Source organism: Ambystoma mexicanum, chromosome 1p (genome assembly GCF_040938575.1).
Source record: "Ambystoma mexicanum isolate Mex_15411 chromosome 1p, UKY_AmexF1_1, whole genome shotgun sequence".
NCBI classification, from domain to species: domain Eukaryota; kingdom Metazoa; phylum Chordata; class Amphibia; order Caudata; family Ambystomatidae; genus Ambystoma; species Ambystoma mexicanum.
Window position 1 is genome coordinate 460,525,514 of NC_090921.1, and position 26,079 is coordinate 460,551,592.

Sequence of the window (26,079 nt, forward strand, 5' to 3'; positions counted from 1 at the left end):
TCACCCTTGTTGGGGATCATCAGTGAGGTGAAGCTGATGCCTCTCTAAGCACAGTGAGAGGGAGACCACGTCTGGTTGCCCCCAGGAGACCTAGGGTTACCAATCCCAGGTTCCTTGAAATTTAGTTTACAAAGGTAGCGGGCGCCCCTCTCTCGACAGAACAAGGCCTGATAACCTGTTCAGTGGTTATTAACCACTTGAGAGTTCGCAGCCACTGCTTTTACTCACTGTGCCTTCCACAGATGGGAAATATCCATTTGCATATCAGTCTTTGTCCTGCCCAGGGGCAGTCCAGCACCGAAATGCAATGGCAATTCCAACCTGAACGAGAGTACCACCAGCAACCCCATACACGTGTTTCACCCTTGTTGGGGATCATCAGTGAGGTGAAGCTGATGCCTCTCTAAGCACAGTGAGAGGGAGACCACGTCTGGTTGCCGTGGCCACACCATTAGGCTTCTTTGGGACCCAATGGCCATGGCCTTCAGCCGTGGACACTTTACATGTTGCACCAAAAGGTTTATTTGGGGTCCACTAGCCAAATCATTTGACCATGGCCACTTTACATGCTGCACCAATAGGTTTGTTTAGGGCCCACCAGCCATGGCTTTGGACGTGGCCACACCACTAGATTTCTTTGGTGCCCACTAGCCATAGCCTTTGGCCGTGTACTCTTTATATGTTGCACCAGTAGGTTTCTTTGGGGTCCACTAGCCATGGCCTTCGAACATGGCCACCTTACATGTTGCACCAATAGGCTTCTTTAGGGCCCATTAGCTGGCCTTTGACCATGGCCACCTTACATGTTGCACCAATTGGTTTCTTTAGGGCCTACAAGCTGACCTTTAACCATGGCTAGACCAATAGATTTCTTTGAGGCCCACTAGCCATGGCCTTTGGCCACACCCATTACACCTCACTATACTGTAAAATTCCCTTTTCCATAGAAAAAACAGCTTTCCCATGCCCACGGTTAGTATTCCCTTGATAATAGCAATGTACTACTGATGCCCGCTGTTATCCGAAAATGCTCACAAAATCCCAAACTCTTGCCTGCCCTCCGGAGCAACCACCAAGTGTCCCCCTCCTCTTGCCATGCTCCCCCCACGCCGCTCAGGTGCTTTCCCCCTCCCTAGCCCTCTCCCATTCCCGCCAAACACTCTTCGTTTCGTGTGACGCACTTTCATTCCTGATCCCGTCTTCTATTGTAACCGCAGTTATCTCACGGGAGGTCCGTGCTATTCCACCAATAATGTTCAAAATCGATCCCCAGTCCACTCACAACTCCCTAATTTCACATGCTGTCCTCTTTCACCCATCCCCACCTGAAGCCTGATGCCATTTCATCCCTTTTCCTCCTCCAAATAGCTTTTTCTTCACTTGTCGTTTTTGCATAACCCCGGAATAACCATGGTTAACTCTTGCATCAAGCAAAAAAAGTGGATTTTTCATTTCTGAAAAGCCTCTCTGATGCAGTGCACCATGAGAGATATAGTAATAATTTTGGGAGAAGGGAGTACCCCCTTCTCCATCAAATATTTTTAAAACTACTGGATGGAATAACCGCAGACCCCTCCCAGAGCGCTTTGTGCACAAGTTGTTTCTTATTTGGTCCAATTCCGTCCAGCGTTTATTACGCTTCGCTGCACAACAAATTGGACTTTTTCTCTATGAGAAAATGAATGGGCGTAGGCCGAAAACAGTTGCTTTTTTTGCTTTCTTAATAACTTTTTCATTTTTTTAACAAATATTTCCCAAAAATTCCAGTCTGGGGTGTGTGAAACAATTAGTTTGGAAAATTCATCCAAATCCGTCCACCAAGTCAAAACATATTAGCAATTCCATTTTCGGATTTCCTATGGAACTAGGTGCACACCGTAACTACAGTGCGGCACTATAATATTATATAGATACATAACGTGCAGCCATACATTATGGTTCTAGTAGTTTGCAAAGGCCACAAAACCTGTGATAAGGCATTGGTGAACAAAGGTGCACACTAACAATTATGTGCTTTTCATACTGCATGAAAAGCAGTCGTATATGGTTTTACAGAACTGATATCAATTAATTGTTTGCATAATTCACAGGCGTATGGTTGTTGAAATCATGGTTGCCTGTGCATTAACTATTGGCAAAGTAAAATATGTCAGTTTAAATACATGTATATGATAATATAGGATTGGTGTTAAATGAAGTAGCAATTATCCACATTTTGCAGAATGTAATTTGCACTAAATAGTGTAGTTGCTGTCTAATATGGTAGTAATATGCAAATAATCAGGGTGAGAGATCACATGTAGGGTTCTTAATTGCCGCAGTCGTTGGACCACTTGCATTTTTGCACCCTGACATGCTGTTGCCGAATGAAAGAAATGCTTACATCACATGGGATGCACACAGCACGTGTAACCCACCTGTAGCTAAATCATTTATGCAACCTGCACAAATCCGACTTAATTCAGGTCACTACTGGGGTGATGGATATTACCTATACGGAATACATAATATGACACTGTCCTCCATATTTCTATCCATAGATCCACGAGCCAAGACCATTATTAACACACATCTTATACTTCTGGCTGGACATTAAAAGGAATGTGTTCAGGATTCCGGAATGCAGGCGGCAGAGGCAGCAGCATAAACCAGCAGCTCCTGGCCCTCTCCTATATGTGGATAACTGAAGATTATGAACTCCAAAAAGAAAATTGAAACTGCGGATAATCCTGTGCCAAAGAAAACCACATTTGCCGCTGACATGGCAGACATACCAAGCCCACAGGATATATATTCCCTGCTTCTAAAGGTGGCACAAGACCTAGGAAAAGTGGCTCAAGATGTGGTTGATGTCAAATCATCAATGGAAGACTTGACAATCAAGGTGGCTAAATTGATGGCCGTGTTTCGGTTTTAGAGAGTGGAAATGCATCCATGTCTTCTGAAATTTCAGGGAGTTTCAGAGCTTACAAGAATCTGAAGGAGGATCTCAGCAAAGGAAAAGCTAAAACATTGGAGCTGAATTTGAGAATTAGATGTAGAAAACATACGGCTTGCTGGTTTGGAAGAGGAAGAAAATGAAGATTTGGCGATTAAAATGCTGGACATCTTGAAAAACACACTGAAATATGAACAATTAACATTGATGGACATTGACAATGTGTTCAGGATTGGCAGGAAGATGGACCTTAAAGGTAAAGTTAGACAGATCCTGGTATCCTTTACTTGCACCAGGGTAAAGGCAGATGTCCTATGAGCTGCAAGAAATATGGAGGTGAGTTACTATAAGAAACAGAGGGTATTTATTTATCCGGATTACCCAAAGGTGGTGGTGGAGATAAGAAAGTCATTTAAGGAACCTAAGGAACTGGCAAGGTCTTTGGGGGTGAAGGCTTTCCTTAACAGAGCCAACTGGCTTACTTTGGTGCTTCCAGAAGGGGAGAAAACTACAACTGAACCTAATGAGGCTCTGAAATGGCTGAAAGATTTGGAAAGCCGGGCAGAGAGGATGGATAACTAATATGTGCCTTTGGATGCCATGTTCTATGACTTCTACCACAGCTGCACATATAGGTATGTTTGTTATTGATCCCCCCTCCTCCTTTTTTTTTTTTTTTACATTTTGTTTCGTAATTATTTAATCCAACCATAACAACATTGGATTGGATACATAGAAAACAGCGCCGTATGCAGTTGCAGTTGAACGCTTTATTGTTGAATGAAAACGTTCTCATTGTCATGTTGGAGCTTCGGCGAGATGTCAGAAATACTTTGAAAAAAGAACCTACAGCAATCGGGATGTCACATGATTGCTCAGCTGACCCGGATGATGCCACTAGGGGAGGGTTCCAGGAGGAGGTGTCACGTACGCGTAGTACGCTGTAAGTTGCATTGGCGTGGAAGGAAGGAACTGTACTCTATGCTCTGCTACATGGCCTGTCCAGCGTTCTGCGGTGAGATTGGGGCATTATGCCTTGTGTTCATGCCGATGGATTCGGATGTCCGATCATCTTGGTGCAATCGTATAGTGTGTAGACTCCGAAATGCTTTTCTCTGTATGAATTGTGCTTCCCTGCCTCGTTCACAGCTGACATCCATTGTTGGCGTGTGTCTGCTGTGAAAAGCCGGATAAATTTGTTTTCTGTACAACAACATTGAGCATTTCAGCGATACCAGCGTTATGCTTTTACTTGGAATGGCAGGTGGTGAATTCGCACACCTGAGGGGCCTTTTGACTATGGTTTCGTGCAGAAGTACAATGTCCTATTTTTACTGGAGTCGACCTGATTGACTGCCTATACGAGCGGTATTGAGGCGAACGTATTGTGTACTATCGGATATCCTGATAAATGTCAACATGTACATACTGATGCAGAACACGCAGTGATGTTGTCACTGGAGTTGACAGCGGTTGCATTTGGTGGGTGGCTCAAAAGGTGGATCGTAATGGGTGCAGTGTTGGACACTTAGCTGTGTATTGGGCACTGAGACTACCTAAATGAATGTTGACCACGTATTAATTTAATGTATTTTTGTAAAGGACATGTTTGTACTTTGTAATGCAGCGGTATAGGTGATACCGCATTTCTCCTGGTTACCTTCCCGACCCAATGTGCTCAATCTGCCACAATTCACCAGACTGTAGTGGTCTGGATTAATGTGACGTGGTGGTATGTGTGCAGTGCATGTTTCTTGGGCAGGCAGATGGGTCTGGTCACTGCTATAATACTACACTGGAGATGTTTTCCAGTCATTGCTATTCCCCTGTACTTGCCCAGGTTTGATTTTGCTTTCTACTTGTTGGTGCTCATCCTCAGGAACTTCACTGGGGCATCATGTCACAGTGTCATAGTCTACACTTGGCGAGTGGTACACGATACAAAGGTATGTGATGCCTGATGGTGGGGGTTGGGGGGTGGAACTTTAAATGGAGTTGTTAATATCTTCACAGTGTCTGCCTACTGCTCTCCTTACGCAAGGGGGTAGTGGGCTAGTCTCTTGGTAATAGATATTCTCTGACTCTGATATTAAAATGTTTCGGGGGTAATGTTTTAAGTATTGCTGGGTATGACATTTGGACCGGTGGCAAGTTCAGGGATGATTGATTTGCCTATGCCGGTTCATGTATTGTGTGGTTGCTTTTGTGGAGCTTTCTTTAGTATGATACTTTGGACTGTGTATTTCATTCACAATTGTTGATTCAATTCTTAGTGAGAATGGCTTATTGAATGTATATTGAATGTAAGCAACTTGGACCGACGGGTGGGATTTCATCATATTAGGGGTGTAGTTCACGTGTGTTTGATATCTTAGAGGCTGACATGCTTCATTGCGTGTAAGAGGATAAAGATGAATGTGGTATCTGTTGTAGGCTCTGATATGGTGGCCTTCTTTCATTTCATATACCTCTTACTTCAGGGTTGCAGAGCTTGGAGACATTGGTTGGTCATACATGGTGTGTATTTTATTCGCACCCTGCCTAATGCGAACTTATCTCTGTCTTGTATGAATTGTGGATATTTTAAGCTGGATGGGGTGGTGGGGTAAATCATGCCACAAGGTTAGTAGTGGAATTGATGTTTGTAGCAGCTTCAGCTGTCGGTAATTGATGTGGAATGGTGGGGTTTGCTAGTGATGGATTGTGTATTTATGTCTAATGAATGGACGTAGGCAGCAGTATGGGTCTTATTTGCTTGTTTTGTTTGGGGTTGCTCATAATAATGGGGTGATATTATCATTATCTGGAGGGTTGGTTATCAATTCCTGTAGTCTGACTTTGTTTATGTACCCCAGGAGGTGTAGTCACATATGTATTGGAACTGGGTTCAGCCATTTTAGGTAACTTTCTTGAATGGAGAAATGGTTAGGGGTTGTTTGGTTGAATCGGGGAGAGGGTGTGAGGTGGTATTGAAGCTTTGTACTGAATGTTTAGCAGGTGGTATGTGAGAGACTTGGAATTGGAATAGGCAAATGTTTGACATTAACAACGCTTGTTGATGATTTAATCGTGGGGCTATTGTTTTGCATCTTTGTTTCTCTGGGTTCAGATCATACCTTTCGGTACGAGTTTATGATTTTGGGTGTGATCATTGGTGGTTGGCGAGGATTGGATATATGTTTTGGGGAATGATGATGATTCATGGAATCTGTACTTACTTAACTTCCGGGGGTGCGGCTGTGGTAGATAGAGGTCTGAGTGATGGTAGTCATGTTTTTAATTGTGGTTTAGTCGGTTTCTTTCGAACGAGGGGGCTTATTGGGGAGTTCAGGTTATTTGGAGAGGTGTCCAGGACGTTGGACTACCTGGAATGTGTTAAGGAGTTTTTTCTGGTTTGCTGTTCTTGGTGTTTTGCATCTGTTTTCTGAGGGCTGGGTTGGGGTTTGGGTTCAGGGTCACAAACACGAATCAAGGCCTGTTGTTTAGATTGGATTGTGTGGGGGTGGACTTTCTGGGTTGGGGGATGAGGGATCAACTAAGAGTTATCTTGTGGAATGTGAATGGTCTAAACAATGTACAGAAAAAACGGAAAGTAATGTCCTATTTGAATGATTTGAAAGGGGATATGTATTTCCTTCAAGAGACTCATCTTCTTAAAGAAGATTTGGATGGTTTGAGGAAGGGCTGGGTTGGGAGAGTATACGGTTCTTCTTTTGATTCGAGGTCTAGGGGTGTGGTAATTTTGATAAGGAAACACGCCCTAATTAAGGTTGTTAAAGTAATATGTGACAAGGGTGGAAGGATGGTTGCTATTATGACGAATATTCAGGGCAAGGTGGTTACATTCTGTAATATTTATGCACCAACTTTGGATGATGGTACTTTTTTCAGGGGGGTGGCACAATCAGTCCAGGATCTGGAGACTAGTAACATAGTCTTGGGGGGTGATTTCAACATGGTCGTTGACTCTACATTAGACAAGAGTAATAACAGATTCTGCAGGAGAACTGATATGCAATCTCGGGCGCTAATGGATTTAATGGAGGAGCATAATCTGAAAGACATTTGGAGGATGGACAATCCGTTGGTGAGGGAATACAGTTTCTATTCTGGAGCGCATGCAACTTATTTGAGAATTGACATGATGTTGATGTCAGGAGATATGTTACCAAGTTATAAGGCAAGTAGTATAGGAAATATTGTGCTAACTGATCACGCTGAGGTGGTTCTGGATTTGAGATAGAATTTTACTGTGGATAGGCAGTTTACCTGGAGACTTAATCCTATCTTGTTGGGTAATGTTGATGAGATGGACAAACTTTCTTCCGAAATAGATTATTTTGTGGAGGAAAATTGTAATGGAGAAGTTGAATTGGGCATAGTTTATAGTTTGGGAAGCATTTAAATGCAAGGTGCGAGGCATATTTATTAATTTGGCGAGTGGTTTGAAAAAGAAATGGGACAACCACAGTTGGAATTAGAGAGTAAAATAAATGATTTATCACGAAAACTGATGGTGGATCCTACAAAACTGTATTTGCTTCCTGAGTTAAATTGATTGAAAAGAGATTTGACTGCGTTGATTACAAATAGAGTAGACAAGAGGTACTTCCAGCAAAAGTGCACATACTTTGAACGGGGTGAGAAGTGTCATCGTTGGCTAGCTTACAGACTGAGGGTGAAAGAGTCGGAGTGCTCGATCACATCAATTACGGACTCTGGTGGACAGACTACATTCGATCCGGTGAGGATAAATGAGGTGTTTAAGAAGTTTTATGAGAATTTGTATAAAAATGAGACTTACATTGACGCGACTAATGGAGATTTTTTGGGGAAAATTCAGGTCCCTGAAATTTCTGAGGAAGAATCAACATTGCAACGATTTCAGTCTTTCTGAAGAAAAACAAGGATGACACGTTGGCGTCTAGTTACAGGCCAATTAGTTTAATCAATGTGGACAATAAGATCCTGGCCAAGATTCTGGCGTTAAGGCTTGAAAAATTACTACCAATTCTGATAGATCGGAATCAGTCTGGTTTTGTCAAGGGTAGGATGACGTCCAGCAACATGAGGGCACTACTATGCACCATCACTAAGGCATCTGAACTGTCAGAGGACTCGGCAGTTCTCTCATTGGATGCCGAGAAGGCGTTCGATAGAGTCAACTGGCAATTTATGTTTAGGGTTCTGGAAAGGATGGGTTTTGGGAACCAATTTTGTTCCTGGATTAGACTATTATATACCAGACCCACGGCCGATGTTAAAACTAATGGTCAGAGGTCTCAACCTTTTGAATTGGAACGTGGCACGCAACAAGGTTGCCCGCTGTCTCCTCTCTTATTTGTACTTAGTATTGAACCTTTGGCCACTACACTGAGAGCCGAGAATGGCCTACAAGGTATTGATTGTTGGGGATTGAAACAAAAAGTTTGGTTATACGCTGATGACTTGCTATTGGTCCTTAAGAATCCTGCTGAATCACTGCCTGTGCTTATGAATGTTCTGGAGGTCTTTCATCAGTGCTCTGGATACAAGATAAATTGGTCAAACTCAGAAGTTCTGCCCCTTGTCCCGTTGTGTGACAAACGTTTGGTTACTGGGTTGGGCTTCAAGTGGTGCGCTAAAAAATTGCTGTACCTGGGGGTTTGGATTTTACCTACAGTTGCTGACTTGGTGAGAGTGAATATGAATGTGGTGTGTGCTACTTTCAAATCGGATTTGGATAGATGGTTCTTGTTGCATCTTTCCCTTTGGGGGAAGGTAAATGCTTTGAAAATGAAATGGTGTTGACTCCTAGAGTGAACTATGTTCCGAGTATGGTCTCGTTAGAGATTGAGAAAAAGTATTGGCGGGAACTGGATAGACTCATGCAAGGTGTCTTGTGGGACCATAAACCACCACGCCTGAGGATTAGCACACTACAGTTGCCATTGTCTAAAGGTGGGCTGGGAGTCCCAAATTTCAGAGCATATCATATGGCTTTCATGTCCCGTACCTTTTTTGCCTGTCTTCAATCAGACTGTGGGGATTGGTTTGGTGCAGAGTCTAGCCATGTGAGCCCGTTGTCACCTAGGGCTCTGCTGACGAGTCAGCCATACAGACGGAAGTTGGAGAATCCGTTGACTAGGAGTCTACGGACTTCTTGGATGGTATTGAATGAATGTTTGGGTTTCAATGCATTGAGAGACCCAAGTGCTTCAATTTTGCTGAATCCGAGTGTTACACATGAAGGGAAAGTTTTGTTCTGGCATGATGGTTCCTTGCTGGGGTTCAGTGGATTGGGAACCTTTTTAATGGTACGACTTGGATGACTGCTAGGGAGATACGGTGAAGTTTGATATTCCTACTTTTTATCGGAAGATCAGGAGAGCGTTGGGTGATGTAAATATGGAAAAGGGAATCAATGTGGATTTGCTTGGTTGGAACCCGGTGGTGAGTGGTTGTGGCCTAGTTAGCTACGTTTATAAACAAATTGTGTCTAATTTGAAGACAAATGATGCTGTGAGACTGGATTGGAACCAGAGGATTGGTGAGGACATTGCGGAGGATCATTGGTCTCGAATTTGTGAGAATGTGAAATTGTGCTCTTTGAGTCTTGTTGAAAGATCGCATCAGATCAAAATTTTGAATAGAACTTATTGGACGCCTGAGAGACTGATGGAAAGGGGAATGAGTGACAACTCTGATTGTTGGGCATGTGTACATGAGGTGGGCACCTTTGAACATATGCTGTGGGAATGTTCAAGGGTAAGAGGTATGTGGTTCGAATTTGACCAGATTTGTGAGAAGGTTCTCGAAGAAAGACTTCCTATGGATTTTAAGACCATTGTGCTGATGATATGGATGACTTGAGTACTTCACAAAGAAAGTGGATCTTTCGGGGAGCAATGGTGGGAAAGAAACTGATATTGAGACATTGGAAGACCTCTACTCTCGTTACAATTGAAATGTGGATTGCTGAGATGCATATTCTAGCTGATATAAAAAAGGGTTTTGTATTCAAGGGAGAAGAAAGGTGCATTATTCAACAAGATATGGGGTACATTTCTTTTATTGTATTAGGCCTGATATTGAATACGATGTGACTCTGTGGGTGGGGGTTTGTATATAGTTGGGTGTTCCTTGTAATGATTTGTGTATATTGCTCTTTTGTTATTCGTTTTTTCTCAATACTGAAATTTTGAAAAAAAAGGCAACAAAAGGAATGTGTTCAGCTACACACCCATGAGATAAGAGTTGCCTCCTTGACCATGTTTCTTAGTCATTGGACACAACAAGCCTATATTGACTTGGGCACTCCATTGTCTTTCCATTTACTTGATCCCATAGAGAATTACTGGATTCTCCAATTTCTATGCAGTGGAATGGGCGCATTGTTTAACAAGCAGCCCCCGTCAAGCTCAGAGGGATCTTGTTACGAATACTTACTGCAGCATTGGTTTATGACGGTAAGTTTAAGACCAGCGTTGCATAGTGGGACAGTGGTGATTTTAGCTCATTGAGCATCTAATAAGAATCCTAAAGTTACAGAATAGTTCTATATCGAGATCACACATCGTTCTAACACTCGCATCCTACTGTCATTATCCTTTGACAGATACCCCACAGACCCTGAGAACACTTCTTTCCCGTCCTGAAGAAGGTCACTCCAACCAAACGCTTCAAGAAATAGCTACATATGGCTGAAACACTACAGTGTCAACCTTGACCTTTCTGTCACAACATTTTGTCCTGTATATCACATTATGTTCTGTTTGGTATCCCAGAGTTGCATCTTGCCTTGGAAAGCACATGCTCTTTTGTAAAAACTGTTTCATGTATTTTAGAAAATGTGCACAGTTTTGAGTTAAATTCCTCAGTATTAAAGAGCTAGGTACACAGTGGTATTACCTTATTGTCAAAGTGAAAAGGCTGTCCGTTTTTAGGTTTGTCTGGTAAAATTGTGTAAATACTAAATTTGTTTTGCGAAATAAAATGACCAATGGTCCCACAAAAATATATTTTTTCTGGTAATCACCACAGTTCCATTGGCCAGTTATTCAACATATAAGTGTGTAGTTACGCAATTAAAAACCTTACATGTGATCTCTCACCCTGATTATTTGCATATTACTACGATGTACCCACCTGGGCAAATCCGGGCTTAGCCAGGCCCCCCTTTATATTTTTTTCGCTGCTGTCTAATATACATATTCGCGCCTCGAAAAATTATGTACAGGCACATTATAAATGACTAATCATATCACAACGCAAAAGGAAGCGCCGGCTTCGCCCTCATTATAAACGGTTAACGCCAAGTTCTCTTGCCCGCCATTAGTAGAATCTTTGTAAATGTGTCCATGCTGTTATAAGATGCCTTTTCCACTAGGCTGAGCCTGATTTACAAAGATTATTTCAATGGGATTGCACGATTGTAAACACTTTTATAAATCAGCCGTGCCTAGCACGAACTAACACACATTACAACATGGATTTTGAAGTATAGACCTGGATCTCGTATGTGTAAGTCTTGTACCGTTAATAAAGAGGTCTTCACCAGTGTAGTCCCAACTGTGTGAGTTATTATGTGCATGTTATGCTGGGGTTTGTTACCCAGCCCAATCATCTATAAAGCAGTGACACACACACGCACGCACGCACGTCCAAAGAAAGCCTATTCCTTGTATTCCCTTGACACCCACCCCGTGTTATTTCTTCATAAACCTATTTTGCTCCGTCTCATAGATCTTGGTCTAATGGGTGGTAAGTTAACTCTGGGTTAACGATCGTGTCTTCTTGTCCTTATGATTAAGATCCTGACTTGTCGCCGTTTTAATATGCAGAAAATGAGTTCCATAGAATTGGCTAATAATACAGCCTGTTATTAAGCAGCAGGAGACTCTTAAGTGTGCTGTGCGCAGTATGCAAATGCATATTTTATTATAGGGGTAGTGCATAGTGCTTGTCCATTGTGGCGTTGTAGAATTGTGAGTGTGCCAGCCGGTGCTTTATAATTGTGATGTTAAGTGCTTTCGGAAGGAGCGACTTGAATCCAGTTCGCAGTAATGCAGCAGACGTTTGAACTCAACAGTATTAACGTTAAAGCGTGTCATGTTAGCCTTTAAGAACAGGACGCGGACCTAATGAGGAACAGGGAGGAGAGGCCAAAAGGGCCGAGATTTTCATTAGCTGGACCCGGCCTCCATAAATCGTCGGAGGCAAGTGGCAGCTTTTTTTCAACCACCTTTGAATACGCAATCACATACCCCCTTATACGTACAATAAATGGCGCTTGCCTGAAGAAAAATAATTAGTTGAGGCATGTTTTAATGCATATGCATATATATTTATATGTTTGAATATATATTAGAAAATATATGTGCTATATATACATAAATATGGATAAAAAGCGAGAGGAAAGAGAGCAAGAGATAAAGTGAGAGAGAAAAGGAGCGAGTGAGAGACAACCAGTGAAAGAGCGGAAGAAGGAGAGAGAGATAGGAAAAACCAAGGTTCAATGTTAATAAGTTTAAAGTGTTTGCCAATAGCCAAAACACATTGATCAGGTATTAAGAATAAGCAATCCTGACTCAAAATATTACAACATGAAGCCACAAAGCACCACAGGTGTTAAAGGGGACACCTCGAGAAAAGAGCCATTTTCAACCCTCATTGCCCACACCTACACCCTCAGCAATCCCACAGAGTCCCTGTGTTTGCAGTGTTTTCGTGGGCATGTTACATTGTATTTCACATTGGAAGAAACAGATGGGTTGCTTCACACACAAATGCCCAGTCTCGGAACATTGGGGACCGATAGCCAGATTTTGCCTCAATAAAATGCCATCGCTTAAACCATTTAATTCCTTTACAAAAAATGTAATTCCTTTTCATTCCTTGGCTTTATATTTCACCCAATCACCACTTCAGTAGTATCTGAGCACTTAGGCTGGTTCATGCATTACATACTGTGCCCCCGCCTTGAGGCGCCCATACCTTTGTCTGCTGGAAGAAAGAAAATGAGGGAGGGGAAGGCACAAGGATGAAAAATGGGGAGTAGATGCTACCTACACAGGGAGGGTGAGATACAGCGGACAAAGAATGTTTTGTGATAGCCTGAGTGCAGGGCAGTCCTGTCAGGTGGACAATAGTTTTGCAAAAATGGTGTAATATGGGTTTGGGACAAAACCGTCATGCTCTCTTCCATATTCCTAAAACTGGTGCTAAGTGCATTTGCTTCATGTTTAGAACCTCTGCAAAAGGTGGCAAACCTGCCCCTTAGTCACAAAACCTTTTTCTGGTGTAAAGTCAGATTTACAAGATTAGGGCCACTCCACCTGTGGGCCGATTGGTCCTGAGTTTGGCGAGGATCTTATAGCCCTCAGGGAGGAGAGTGTCAAAACTTGTGACAGAGTTGGCCGTGAACCAAGTCTCAGTGGGAGCGAGAACATCCAGATCAAGGTCTTCAAGGTGGAGGCAGATGTCAGAGGAGTGTTTGACAGCAAAGCGAGCGTTGAGAGTTTATGTGGACCGGCTGCCACTTTTGAAAGACCTTTGGGGTGTGGTACAGGACAGAGGTACACTCAGTGGAAAAGGCAGAGGGGCCCAAGAGAGGACAGAGATAGGAGGGGGGCAGATGGCCCAGAGAGGAGGAAGAGGAGGGTGCCAGAGAGGAGGCAGCAGAGGAGGAGGTGAGTGGCAGAGGAGCTGGAGCTTTAGATGAGGAAGCTGGCAGAGGGGCCAGAGAGATTGTAGAGGTAGCTAGGTGGAACAGGGCCCAGAGAGGGGCGGAGGTGAGAGCCACAGAAGTGGCAGCAGAGTTCGAAGGAAGTAGCAGAGGACCCGGAGAGGTAGAGGACGAAGGTGGCTGTGGGGCCAGAGAGGTGGTAGATAGAGTAGCAGGAGAAGGGAGGAAGTTGATAAGACGTGGGAGACGCCTATCCAGGAGGATGGGCTGAGTGTCCTGGACCAAGACGTTCCCATTTACATAGTCATTAATGATGTTGTTGGACAGGAAGGAGGCCAAGAGGATATCACATCTTGTGCCAACATTAATGGGAGATGACGAGAAAGGAGAGAGAACATCGACCATATGTAGGGCCCATAGGTCCGGAGAGGGAACGACAAAAAGGATGTCGGTGAGAGTCTGTCTGGAGAAGGCATTGACATGGGTGTCAGCGATGGGAAACCTGGATTGGAGACCACCTGCACTGCCTCCCTGGCAACCCCCGCACTTGAGGACTGTTTTCTGTACCCCACAGTCCCCTACCAGCACTGATGTCTGCACTTACACTTGCACTTGCCACCAGCTGGATGCACCTTTTACTTATTGCTTTTATTTATTTTATTTATTTTTACGGTCGATCCCTTGTACTGAACTCCCTCTGCACTTTTCCCTTCCCCTTCCCCTTCCCTATGCACTTGCACAATCTCAATGTCACCTGGCCTAGTAAGATAGTTGTCTGTCTTCCCTCTGTTCCCCCTCCCTTGCCTCGTTGCGCCTTTTAACACTTGTATATAGGCACGTTATAAATGCCATATAATATCATATCATATCAAGATGTCCTTCTTGAACTTCTTCCTTCCAGAATTTGTGAGAGGCATAGGATAGGTGATAGAAAAGCAGTTACAGAAGATGGGTGCGACCGAGAGCACCACAGAGATGTGTAGGTAAAAAAGGAGAGGGAAAAGTGAGAGGTAGATGAGAGAGGAGAGGAAGCACAGCACAGAAAAAAGTATTAAAGATAAAGATATATACACTTTACAGATTCCCTACTTCTATGTTTGCACACTGTAGCCATTGTATATGCTGTGTAGACACAGGATTAGAAAAAAGTTAGAACTCGTTTATCAACTTTGGAAGGGTGAAAGGCTGAGTTGGTCTTGCCAGGATTCGAACCTGCGACCTGCAGAAAGCAGATTGCACTCAACACGCTAAACTTATCTTACCGGCTTAATATGTAGATTAGAAAGGTTTGTGAATCATCCAACGACAAAACATTTTGGCCATTCATACGCAATTCAGCAATTGGGGCATATTTCCCCCTCACCATAACCCATAAGAAATTGCATGGATTTGGGGAGACCAAAAGCCCACACCTGCAGAACAGGTGACTCTACGATACTGTGCCCACAGTGATCAGTTGTTCCCAGTGCTCAAAGACATTCCTCAAGAGAAACCTGCAACAGGTTGTCTTTTTTTCCTTACATTTTTATTTTAAATATCAGCTGGTTAGAGTGAAACTATTGTTATGTGAAGGCAGCCACAGCAGTTGAGTGGGAATTTAGGACCCCCCTATGGGCTGTGGCATGCTCATTAAGAGGTGCCAATATTGGGTTATTAGAAATGGGAGGGGTGCATTAAGCCACACTTTGTGTAAAACAATTACTACAAGCCATTGCACCACCACCACCATGCAGCGTAATACCCAGGACATCATAGATGACATGACAAATGTCATTGATTTTTCTGGTTTTATTAGGTCCCTTTAACAAAGTTTTTTGAGTGAATTTCATGGGTTTCCACCAGTGCATGCTAATTTCCTACAACTTACGAATATCATACTTACCCCAATATAGCAACATTTCTTTCTACTTTAAAAAGTTTCACCTTAAAACTCTGCCATTTCCCACCTTCTAGCATTGTTTTTAACACTTCTATACACGTTTTGCACTGTTTTTGCATTCATCGACATCCGTGAATGTCTGACATCATCGCAGACTTTTCGGAAAGCATCACAGGACCTTGTGCACGTGCGCAGCATAATGACATGTCCGCGAACGCCTCTGCACTTCGCAATCGAGTCTGTGCTTTAAGAACAGTTTACAACTTCATTTTCTACTGATCTAGGAACTTTCAAGCTCAAAAATTACCCCTGCACAGCTCCTACACCTATTATTACTCATTATCCATTAACAATCTAGCACAGTGCACATACTTGGAAGAATATTAGCAAAACTGTTAATTATCTTAAAAATAGCATCAGCTATTCCCATCCCTCCACCACCACCAGCTAGAGGACCTACTGTTAAGGACTTTAAAGGGGCGTCAAACTCCAGACCAGGACTCTTTGTACTGGCCAGTGATGCAGCGCACAATCAAAATGCTTTTAAATGTATGAATTTGGATTCAGCTTTGAGAAGGCAGCCAACCCATCTCACACCCCCCTTAACGTACACCCCATGTTGCAATGGACCATGAACCAGGCCAGTGTGTAATAATGAAATATTTATTTATTTTAATTTTGGATAAAAATCGAACACATTCAATATAGGCCAGCAATCACCAGTGTAGTGATAATTACACAGGAAAATTATAGAATACACTTAGTTGAACCTTCTAGCACAGGAGACACAATCCACAATTCAAAGAAAGCAAAATTACTTTTGAGGTAGCACTTTAAATGGCACAACAGTTAAGACCGCCCGCTGCCACACCCCCTCAAAACCCTCTTAAACAAAATTGTGAGGGTGGAGAGGAGTAGCAAGGAGTCAGGTATACTATGCAAAAATCGGATTGAAAATCCGACCTACCACCCCTGAATGGGAGGCACAAATCGGGTTGAGCTCCCTCGAAAAATGAGCAAAATGGCATTCGGAATTACTAAACGTTGATTTTACATGTTTGGTTGAATGAATAAGGCAAAAATGAGGGCAGCTGTACTAAAGAAGCACGAAAACTGACAAGCTACAAGGCAATGTACTACACAACGGGCATACAGTTTAAATAAAATCAACTTGGGGAAGGTAAAACAGTGCAGCAAAATCACACGTGGCAGGATTGCAATTTCTTGACTTTTACAGGCTTACAATAGCAAAAAGGCTTGAAAATTAGCTAAACAGACAAAACCGGAACGCAGTTTCAATACTAAAGGACAAAAGGCACATCACAGGTATGATATGAAAGAGAAAGGATAACTCTGGATGAATGACGGTATGGAATTCTTAAAGGGAAAGGAAACTCGTTTTTTAAACGGGGAACAATTTCACGGGACAACTCGGTTTTGTTAGTAAAGTGATTTCTTTTACTGAAACTATATTTTAGTGACTAAATTGTTAAAGAAAGACACAGTATGTGAGGAGGTTACTTGCAATGGCAACCTATCCACGCTGTGTTCAGCTCTATATGGGAATTAATTAATTTTTTTAAATTTTTTTTTATATAGCTGCACAATTCAACTTTTCAAAACAATAAAATGCATAAACTTCACTACATTACATTATATTATTACTTATAATGGAAGAACAGAACAGAAGGTATATATTTACACATCAAATTTCAAAGGCGAATAATTGTCTGATCTAACTCATTACTTATTAAGTAATTCCAAGATTATTTAACTATAACAGGTAAAATTACATCAAGAAATTGTACTAGTAATCAGATTGTAGAGAATTTCATATCAGTACACACTGCTTCCCAAATTTGCATGTCATCTTTTTGACTATAAAAATTCATTGAATTAAGGAAGAATTTTGAGCTTTGCTCGTGCAGAGCACTGCAAGAAATAATCAAATGTTGCAGCGTCTCCTTTTCATCAATTAGTCCACAATAGCGACAATAGGACAAATTAATTGGAATAAAATGCTGCTTAGCAAGGACTTCCCTGGTTGGATACAAATTCAATCTAAACCGTAAATATTTGTTCCTTATGTCCATTAAATTATTCAAAATAGCACTAGGGACTTATACAACGGACTGAAATGATTAGGAAAGAATGGCGCTAATACATGGAGATCAACACAGATTTTCCTAAGGACAGGATCCACAGAGGATTTAAGAATTTACTAGGGTATTTATGGGATTTCGTATTGGGTTTCTTATAGGGTTTGACAAATGGCAAGGTAACAGAGCATGGGGTGCAGCTTTTTGGTTACTGGGGAAGGGAAATACTTACAAAGAGCCTTGAATGGGGTAGTTTGGACAGCGAACCAGGCTTCTGGACAGTGAGGCAAGATCTGGTCCTGCGCAGCGGCAGGCTCGCCTGGAGGGGACTGCTGGGCCTAGTCTGGTCACTGTAGACAGTGAGGTGCTTCAGCTGGACAAAATAGGTAGCGGGGCAGAAGACGGTCTGGTCGCTGGATAATCCCAAAAAGGGTTCCAGAGCCTTTCTCCCTTTCTCCCTGAATTATTGGGATTTTTGTAGGGTTTTATTCTGGATTAGAGTTTCAGCCTGGGTAAGAGGTTCTGCCTGGATCTGCTCTCAGCTACCCCTGGCCTGGCATTGGAATCTGGAATCTTGCAGGGTGAAGGTGGAATGTCTGTATCTCTGGATGTTGAGTTGAATTTTTGAAGATTGGACCGAAGGCAGTGACTCATTTTAGTGTGTGTGTTTTCTACAATGTGCTTTGTTCTACCAAAGTTACTTTTGCCAAAATCAGTTATCATTTATGGAGCAAACCTGTCACGCTCACCTGTGTCTCTGCGGGAGCGATGGAGTCTTGGCCTTTTTCCCCGTATGCTCACTGCCCAACCTGGTACGGAAAATCTGCCTGGTAATGATTTCACCACTAGACCCCCCTCCCACTTTTCCCTTTCAGCAGAGGAGGTTTAACTAGAGTTTTCCCTGGCTCACCTTAAGGATTAGTTGGGCGAGCTCTCCATCCTGCTATTGGCAGGGGCGCAATTCTTCGTGGGCAGGTGGTCCGGTGGCCCCGCCTGTGGGTCTTTCCCTTGTGTTTATAAATGCGTATAGGGGCTTCTCGCGTTCCGTGTTGAGTCGCTGTTCCGAATTCACTGCGGTTTTTCCCAGAATACTGCTGAGCGATGTGTGGTGAACCAGTTACTTCACTGGTGCTCCAGAGCCGACTGGTTTAGCAGGTAGGTGTCTTTTGATCCAGCCGGGTACGTTTTTAGAGTTGGGCGAATGCTGCTATTCAGGTAAGTGTCATTCAGGCTTTCGCTCAACGTTCAAGGATGTGGGGCACTGCGTGGAACGCGACTAATTGTTGTTTGTATTTTACAGGTGAACCCCCAAGTTCGTGAGAAAAAAGAAGCAGCGTGCGCGATCTGGCAGTTAAGAGTTCAGGAGAGTATGCGCTGAATTTGACCGACACTGGAGTCGGCAAATACACAAGCACTACCTGTCTTTCTTGTCTTCTCTTCACAGGAGCTGCTGAGTGGCGTGCCGAGATCCGGAGAGATGTTCACAAGACTGGAGATGGTCCGATGACTGAAGCTGGTCCGATGACTGGAGACGATCCAATGACTAAAGCTGGTCTGATGACTGAAGCTGGACTGATGACTGGAGCTGAGACCGCGCGCACGTGAGTTGGAATTATTTCCCAAAGACAGGAGCGCAGTGAGCATGTTTCTTGCTAAGCTTTCAGAAAACAACACAAAGCACTGAATAGTGTTGGGACGTGGCTTATATAGCCAGCCACGCCCAACAACTAGAGCGCACAGGTAGTTTAGTATATTTCCTCAATTGCCACAGGAAATGAACAGGAAGTGGTTATACTCTGAACCCCAACTGACATGAAACAAGGAGGCATGATTACAAGGATGCTTGAAAAGGATGTCATGGGTTTAAGAGTGTATGTGCCTAGCCTGCCAGGCCCTGATCCATCTTGCCCCAGCCAGGCACCCAGTATTCATGACAAACACACTTATATTTAGAAATGACACATTAATGCTGTTCGCGTCCCCCAAATGCTAGGACAATCCACAATGTCTTATTTTCATGGCATACAAATGACATTTAAACTGTCATAATGTCACATTACTGTTTCTTTAGGTTACTGAAATAAATACTTTCATATCAAAAAGTCCTTTAAATCAAATGGATGGCATCTGTCACTGGAGGGCGGTCCTTAAGATTTCTCCAGTCATCCTACCCCCGCTGTGTCAGCTCTGGGCAGCAGGGCTACCTAAAAACCTTTCATTCTGGCAGATGCAGCTGAAGAGAGGTGTCACCAGGAATTCACAATTGCTTGTGACAAGGCCAGTTCCCCTGATCCATTGTTCTTGGCTGGAGAAATGGCAGAAAGTCTGATGAGGTCACCACATCCCACACCTTGGCCCCTTTCGTGTGCCCAGGGACTAATCCACTTGGGGAAGGTAATTCTGTTCCCAGAGGAGGCAGGGTCCTTTGAAACCAGTGCCTGCCAGACCTGTTCTGCTGGTCTCCAAGTATTTTTTTTCCTCTTTCTTTAAACAGAAATCAAGTCTTTTTGGGAGTACATATCATGTATATTTTAGAGCAAACCCCCATCTTCCATCACATTTCTGTGCAAGCACCGGGCATAATTTTGACATTTCACTTTCAAAAGGAATTTTCCTGCTTGACAAAAGCACCATTTTACACATGGGTTAATCTTTCTTGGGTGCCTTTCAGGGAGACTGCCCTCCTTTGCTGGTGTGTAACATGAATATGGATGAACATAGATGTGTCTTACTGGAACCAAACTGTGTCATGTTGAAAAAAAGGAAACGGCATCAGTGCGGAGTCATTTTAAACACACAATATTTTCTTTTTCAGTGGGTAGTTTTGAGCTGGTAGAATAGCAGCGCTGCCTTTGAATTCTTTTCTTTGGTGCACATGAAGAAAATACTGGCAGCCATTCTCGGAGTGTTCCAGGTTCCATCTCGCCCCATATGTGCTCGACAGAGCCAGCGCAGCCATTCGTTTTGTAACTGCTGAAATTGCAGTTTGGTGATGTTGGGGAAGTTCTGCTGGGCTGGTAAATATACCCCACACAACACAACAAAAAAAGCCCAGTACTTCCAAAGGGAATGAAGAGGACCAAGAAGATGAGGTAGAGGAAGTGCCTACTTCTAGCACTCAGAGAGAATCATGGGTGTGGCAGTTCTTTACCACTGTTGGAAATGTACCAAAGGCTAAAGCTACTTAACCGAGTGCAAAGTTGCGGACTACCTGGACAGTACTCCTACGGGACCACATCCATACTCCGCCACACCAAAATACAACCATTGCAATGCTCTCAGTGCTCAGAAAGGTTGTTCCTTTCTTAGCAAGTAGTAGGCTGTCTTCCTCCACCTCATCTTCCTTAACCAATACTGTAACCGCACAGCCTACTTCTGTGGGACACAAAATCCCACCAGCTAATTTCGAAAGTGCTTTTGAAGCTGTAATCATGGAGCATGAGAATTGCGCAACATCTTCCCCTGTCCACTTGCCCCTCCATATTAGTGCTTGGTGCCTCTTCCCTGATTTCCATCCCAACCTTACTTTCTGACCCCTGCTGCAAAAACAAAAAATCAAAATACAAAAAAAAGAAAAAGGTTCCTTTAGGAACCACCTTTCACAGTTAAAAAATAGAAATAAAATAAATAATATGTTAGACTCCATTTACTTTACATTTCTCAGTAAAATAGATAGACTCAATACGATTTTCCGACATTCCCATTAGCATTTTGTGTTATGCTAATGGGAATAATGTGGCGTTCGTCGCCCGTTCCAGTGGCTGGAACGGGGGATAATGGCCCAGCAGTCCAAGTTATCGGCCAAAGTGAAGCAAGGGTGGATAACAAAGGCTCCGGACCATTATCCCCCGTTCCAGCCCTTGCAATGGGGATGAAGGCCTTTTGCACCCTGAGTTGCCAAAGCGGTAACCGGGGGTGCTAAAAACAAAGGATTGTCCTTCCTACAGCAGAAAGCGCGCAGCGTATGGAGCCCCTCTTCCCGTTCCATGCCGACCTGCAGGAGGCGAACAGAAGGAGTGAATGCAGCGGCATCCGTTGCCGCCGAAATAAGTTAAGTAGAGGGGATAGAGGTAAAAAATAAATACTAAATGGGACGGAGAGTGGGGAAGAAGATGGTGGCGGAGAGAGCTGGTCATCAGGTGGCTTGGAACGCAGGCTTGTACCGGCAGTTCAAGCCCACGTCCCTAGCCTCCTGATTGGCTGCCTCCCCCGCCCAGAGTGCTAATATACAATTGTATATTACAGAAAAATATAAAAGGACAGAAAAACAATTTTCTGTTCCAAATACATTGTGCTAAAATACAATAAGGACCATAATCAATGGACCTTTATATCTATCCATGGGGTCCACAATCCCCTTTCCACACCATGAATCATTAAAACACCCGGATGGCACGTGCACACCATCGCCAGTGCAGCCCTTCCATCCTTTTTAATTTTATATTTGTAACACTCCCTCAATGAGTCACCCATCCATCCACCAATCACTTCCAAAAACTGTACATAGAACCCTATGAGACCATATTAAGCTTCCACACACCAACTGCCACTTAACGATCTTAACGAAATGTTTTGCATCTGCATTTCCCTTATACAAATAAATTTTACACAATGCTCCTATAAATGCACACATGCATTGTGCAGTGAGAGAAGTGCATAAATAGAAGCGGCAGTACAGATGGGAAAGTGCTCATGAGAACCCAGGAGAGAAATCATTAATCTTTCCTCTTTTGATTTATATAAAAGAACTATGAACCTCCTTTAAAAATATATATTTTTTGCAACACATACCTATGTCTATATCATTCAGTTGCCTATGGCATAAGGCTCCACACTGACCCCAGCCGAACCAAACCACCCCTATTATTCACTGCACCCACCCTGCATCCCACCTCAGTGTCCACTATACCCTGATAATGTAACCAATAGCCAGTACTCATGGCTTGCAGCCAAGCCCACTCTCCAAATCCATGGGGCATAAGCTTCGGTCATGCCGCATTTCCCAATAAGCAAATCAGAGTACACATTTACGTTTGCCGAGGGCTAGGCCCAGTACCCAGACACCAAATGTATATCACTAGTTTTTCAACTTACATTCTTACACTTTCAAAAGTGTAAAAACACTAGACAGATTTTCAAAAACATGCTTTTAGGTCCTTGCTAATGCTCATCAAGCAGGTTTGTTGTAATCTAGTCCACCTCTTCAGGCTGTAACCACAAGCAGAATATTGTTTCCTATTCAAACCTACCGCTTTGGCCATGCTGCATGCCCCCATAAGCAAATTACAGTATACATTTCTCCTTGCCGACGGCCAGGCCCATTGCCCAGACAGAAATGTTATATCACTATGTCGTGGTACTTACATTTTTCACTTTAACAAAACAAAAAAGATGTCATATTTGCAAAACCATGCTTTCCATATCTTGCTGACCCTCTTTGTACATATTTGTTGTAATCCCATCCAGAAATTCAACATGTACCCCCAAGCACATTTTCTTTCCCTTTCAAACCTATCCCAATTTCCAAAAACTTTACCACATAGCCGGTACCCAGGTGGCCATGCCCACTTTAACCCCATTGTTGGTCCCTCGTGGTCATGGCCAGTAGCCAGATTGTTCGGTTAATGGCCTTATGCCTTATGCCATGACCTGGACAATCTGACCACTGCCCATGGCTAAAGGCTATATACTTCAGTCACCAAAGGTATATTTTTTGTACCTACATTACGACACTTTAAAAAATAAAACACTGACACATTTGCAAAACCATGCTTTCACGTCCTTGCCAATGCTCCTTACACAAGTTTGCTGCAAATCCGCCCATGTTTTATTTTTAAAAACTGTCAAAATGTACATACATACATACAATAGTCATACAATTTAGCCCCCACTTGACAAAATCCATTCAGACTTTGCACAAACATTCAAGGTTGGGATATAATATTCCTGAAAAGTTTTGTCCACATTTGTCAAATGGCAACAAAGTTATAAACCATCTAAAAATGTTGAGACCCCCTGTCTAATTTTGGCCACTCTTGGAAAAATCCCAACAAACTTTCCAGAAACATTTATATTTAGATCTAAAAATGTTTGCAAATTTTTGTGCAGATTCGTCAAATGGCACTACATTTATAAGTCTTTACAATATTTTGGGACCCATCCTCTAATTTTGTTCCTTCTTGACAAAACAACAGCACACTTTGCAAAACCATTCAGGATCAGGTCTAGAATAGAATTCCCAAATTTCATGCAGTTTCATTGAGCGGCGCCAAAGTTAGAAGCCATCCAAAAACTGCATTTCACTAACCCTGTAATGCAGAAATAGGCACAGATGTCGCCGAACATCTCAGATGTTCGCAAACATCACAGGACTGTCCCGTACATCCGGACTGTTCGCAGACATCGTAGAAAAAAACCCACCCATTTTTTGCCCTTTTTAAGGCCATATCCCATGCCATCCTCATCACCCCTCACCTCCCGGGAGATTGTTTCATTAGTTTGACAAGTGCAATGTTGTGCTTTTAATATGTTTCTTACTGCGATGTTCGCAGACAACAGACTCTGGACGCGAATCCAACATGGCGGGCGTTTCCAAAAATCTGACGCACCTCATGCTTTTTATTGACTAATAAGCAGGCGCGTCCAATGTCCGCTGACATCACGCCATCTGCTGGACCAATCGGAGGCCTGTCCGCGGACCGAACAGAGGAGTGAGCCCGGAGCCCGCGGACCGAACCCAAATATCACGATTTTTTGTTTACCTACTTTTTGGCCATTTTAAAACAAAATACTGGATGGATTTACACCAAATTTACAAAATCACACTTTCGGGACCAAGCCGCTGCTCCTGCCGCAAATCTGGGCTGTAGGCGTGAGCAAAATATGTTTTCCATTGCGTCTATGGAAAATGAACCATTTTGGGCACCCTCTATAAGCCCCCCCCCACACGAAACCTCACCAAACTTTGCTGAATCAATCTTATGGGGCCATATACATTGTTTGCAAAGTTTCGTGAGGATTCATGAAGGGGGGGCAAAGTTATAAGCCGCCCAGAAAGTGCTCTTCCTATGGGTTCTCAAAGCAATTTTCAAAAGGTCCATTATATTAAAAAACACCTCGAGAAGCAGGCCCAGTGTGTGTTCCCTCGGTGTGTGCGCCCCTCCTGGGGTTTCTGTCCTCATTTTCATTACACTTTTGGTTTCTGCTCTCCACTCCTTTGCACTTTGGTTTTCCGTTCCCTTGCACATCAAATATTGTGTTTCTGCTCCTGCATCAATTAAGCGTTTTGTGTAGCTTCCCTCTTGCATTAAACATTGGGGGTTTGTTCCCATGTGCTTTGCATGTCTGGGTTCTCTTCCCTTGTTAGTTAAGCAGCAAGTTTCTGTTCACTTGTCCCTGGGGTTTCTGTTGCATCAACTCTTGTACTTTGGCTTTTCTGTTCCCCCAACTCGTTCTGAGGTTTAGTGGAGGCACCTGCTCTTGGATAAATCATCACTTGGGCATACACATCTTGGAACAGCAGCACCCACAACTAACCTCTTAAAAAGGTGGTCACTGTGAACCATGTTAAGGGCACAGCAGTGAAATAGGGGAGGCAATGGATGGCCAGCTTTGGGGGTAATAAAGGTGCTCTGCTTTCCTGAAGGAACACTAATGGAAGCGTACTGCTGGTAAACCCCATACCTCTTAATTTGGGACATCTGCCTGCTGCACTACAGATTATTAGTACCCGGTAGGGGTGTAATGTCGGCCTCCCAGCCAATGGGAGTCCCATAACAGGGGCTTTGTATTATGTTTTGCCTATCCTGTGTTTGTAGCTATTGCCTATGTATGTGAGCCTGCTCAGAGCTGGAGGCCGCCATCTTCCCCCACCGGATAATCAGGTAAATCCTCCCGTGCGCACATGCATTGCCCATCCCCTTTTTCCATATATTTAGATTCCCCGCCCACCCCTGCTCCACTTACCTTGTGCTGTTGTCCCTCACCGGCGTCGAGGACTGTAGTGTTCCCGGTGTGAATATTGCTTAAGTAAGGCTGGGAGTTCCAGAAATAAGTAGGGCTGGGAGTTCCAGAAATAATGTGTCGCTTAGCAACACTACAGTCTTGTAAGCATGCTACCATTAGCGAGGCCAGTGCCTCGTGCTGTCACACTGTAGCTGCACTGCAATAAGACCACCACTGGACTGTAGGTCTCGCCCGTGAGAATCCTGAATCGTTTACAGGGGACAGAACTCAGCCTTCTGTGCCACTGGAGCACACTGATGGACGTGTACTGCTGATGACCCCTGAATGGGGATTAAGTCCTAAAATAAAAGTGGGAGTGGGATGTGACGTCAACAGAAATTAGCATATCAAGGTGAAATATGCACATTACAATCAATTGGCTTTGCATAACCATATAAATTGCACAGGACGAATGTCATTTGCCTTTCATAAAATCAAGACACACAAAAAACCAAGAGATGATAGTTTCTTCTAATAGTGTTTTGAAAACAAT

The 26,079-nt window shown here is 43.3% G+C and overlaps 1 protein-coding gene across 5 annotated transcripts in view; it reads left to right on the forward strand.

The window, feature by feature from the left end:
• The window catches only part of CRLF1 (cytokine receptor like factor 1), a 345,153-nt gene that overhangs the window by 21,428 nt on the left and 297,646 nt on the right, over positions 1 to 26,079 (forward strand). The window contains exon 2 of one of the 5 annotated variants that reach the window (XM_069649297.1): positions 10,268 to 10,386. The exons of 3 other annotated variants lie outside the window; for them this stretch is intronic. Coding sequence is in view for 1 of the 2 variants with exons in the window: in XM_069649296.1 (XP_069505397.1) it covers positions 3,539 to 3,573 (35 nt within the window). In the remaining variant the exon portion in view is untranslated. Of the gene's footprint in view, positions 1 to 3,523; positions 3,574 to 10,267; positions 10,387 to 26,079 lie in introns of those variants that run through there. One more of the 5 variants, XM_069649296.1, reaches the window with a different exon arrangement.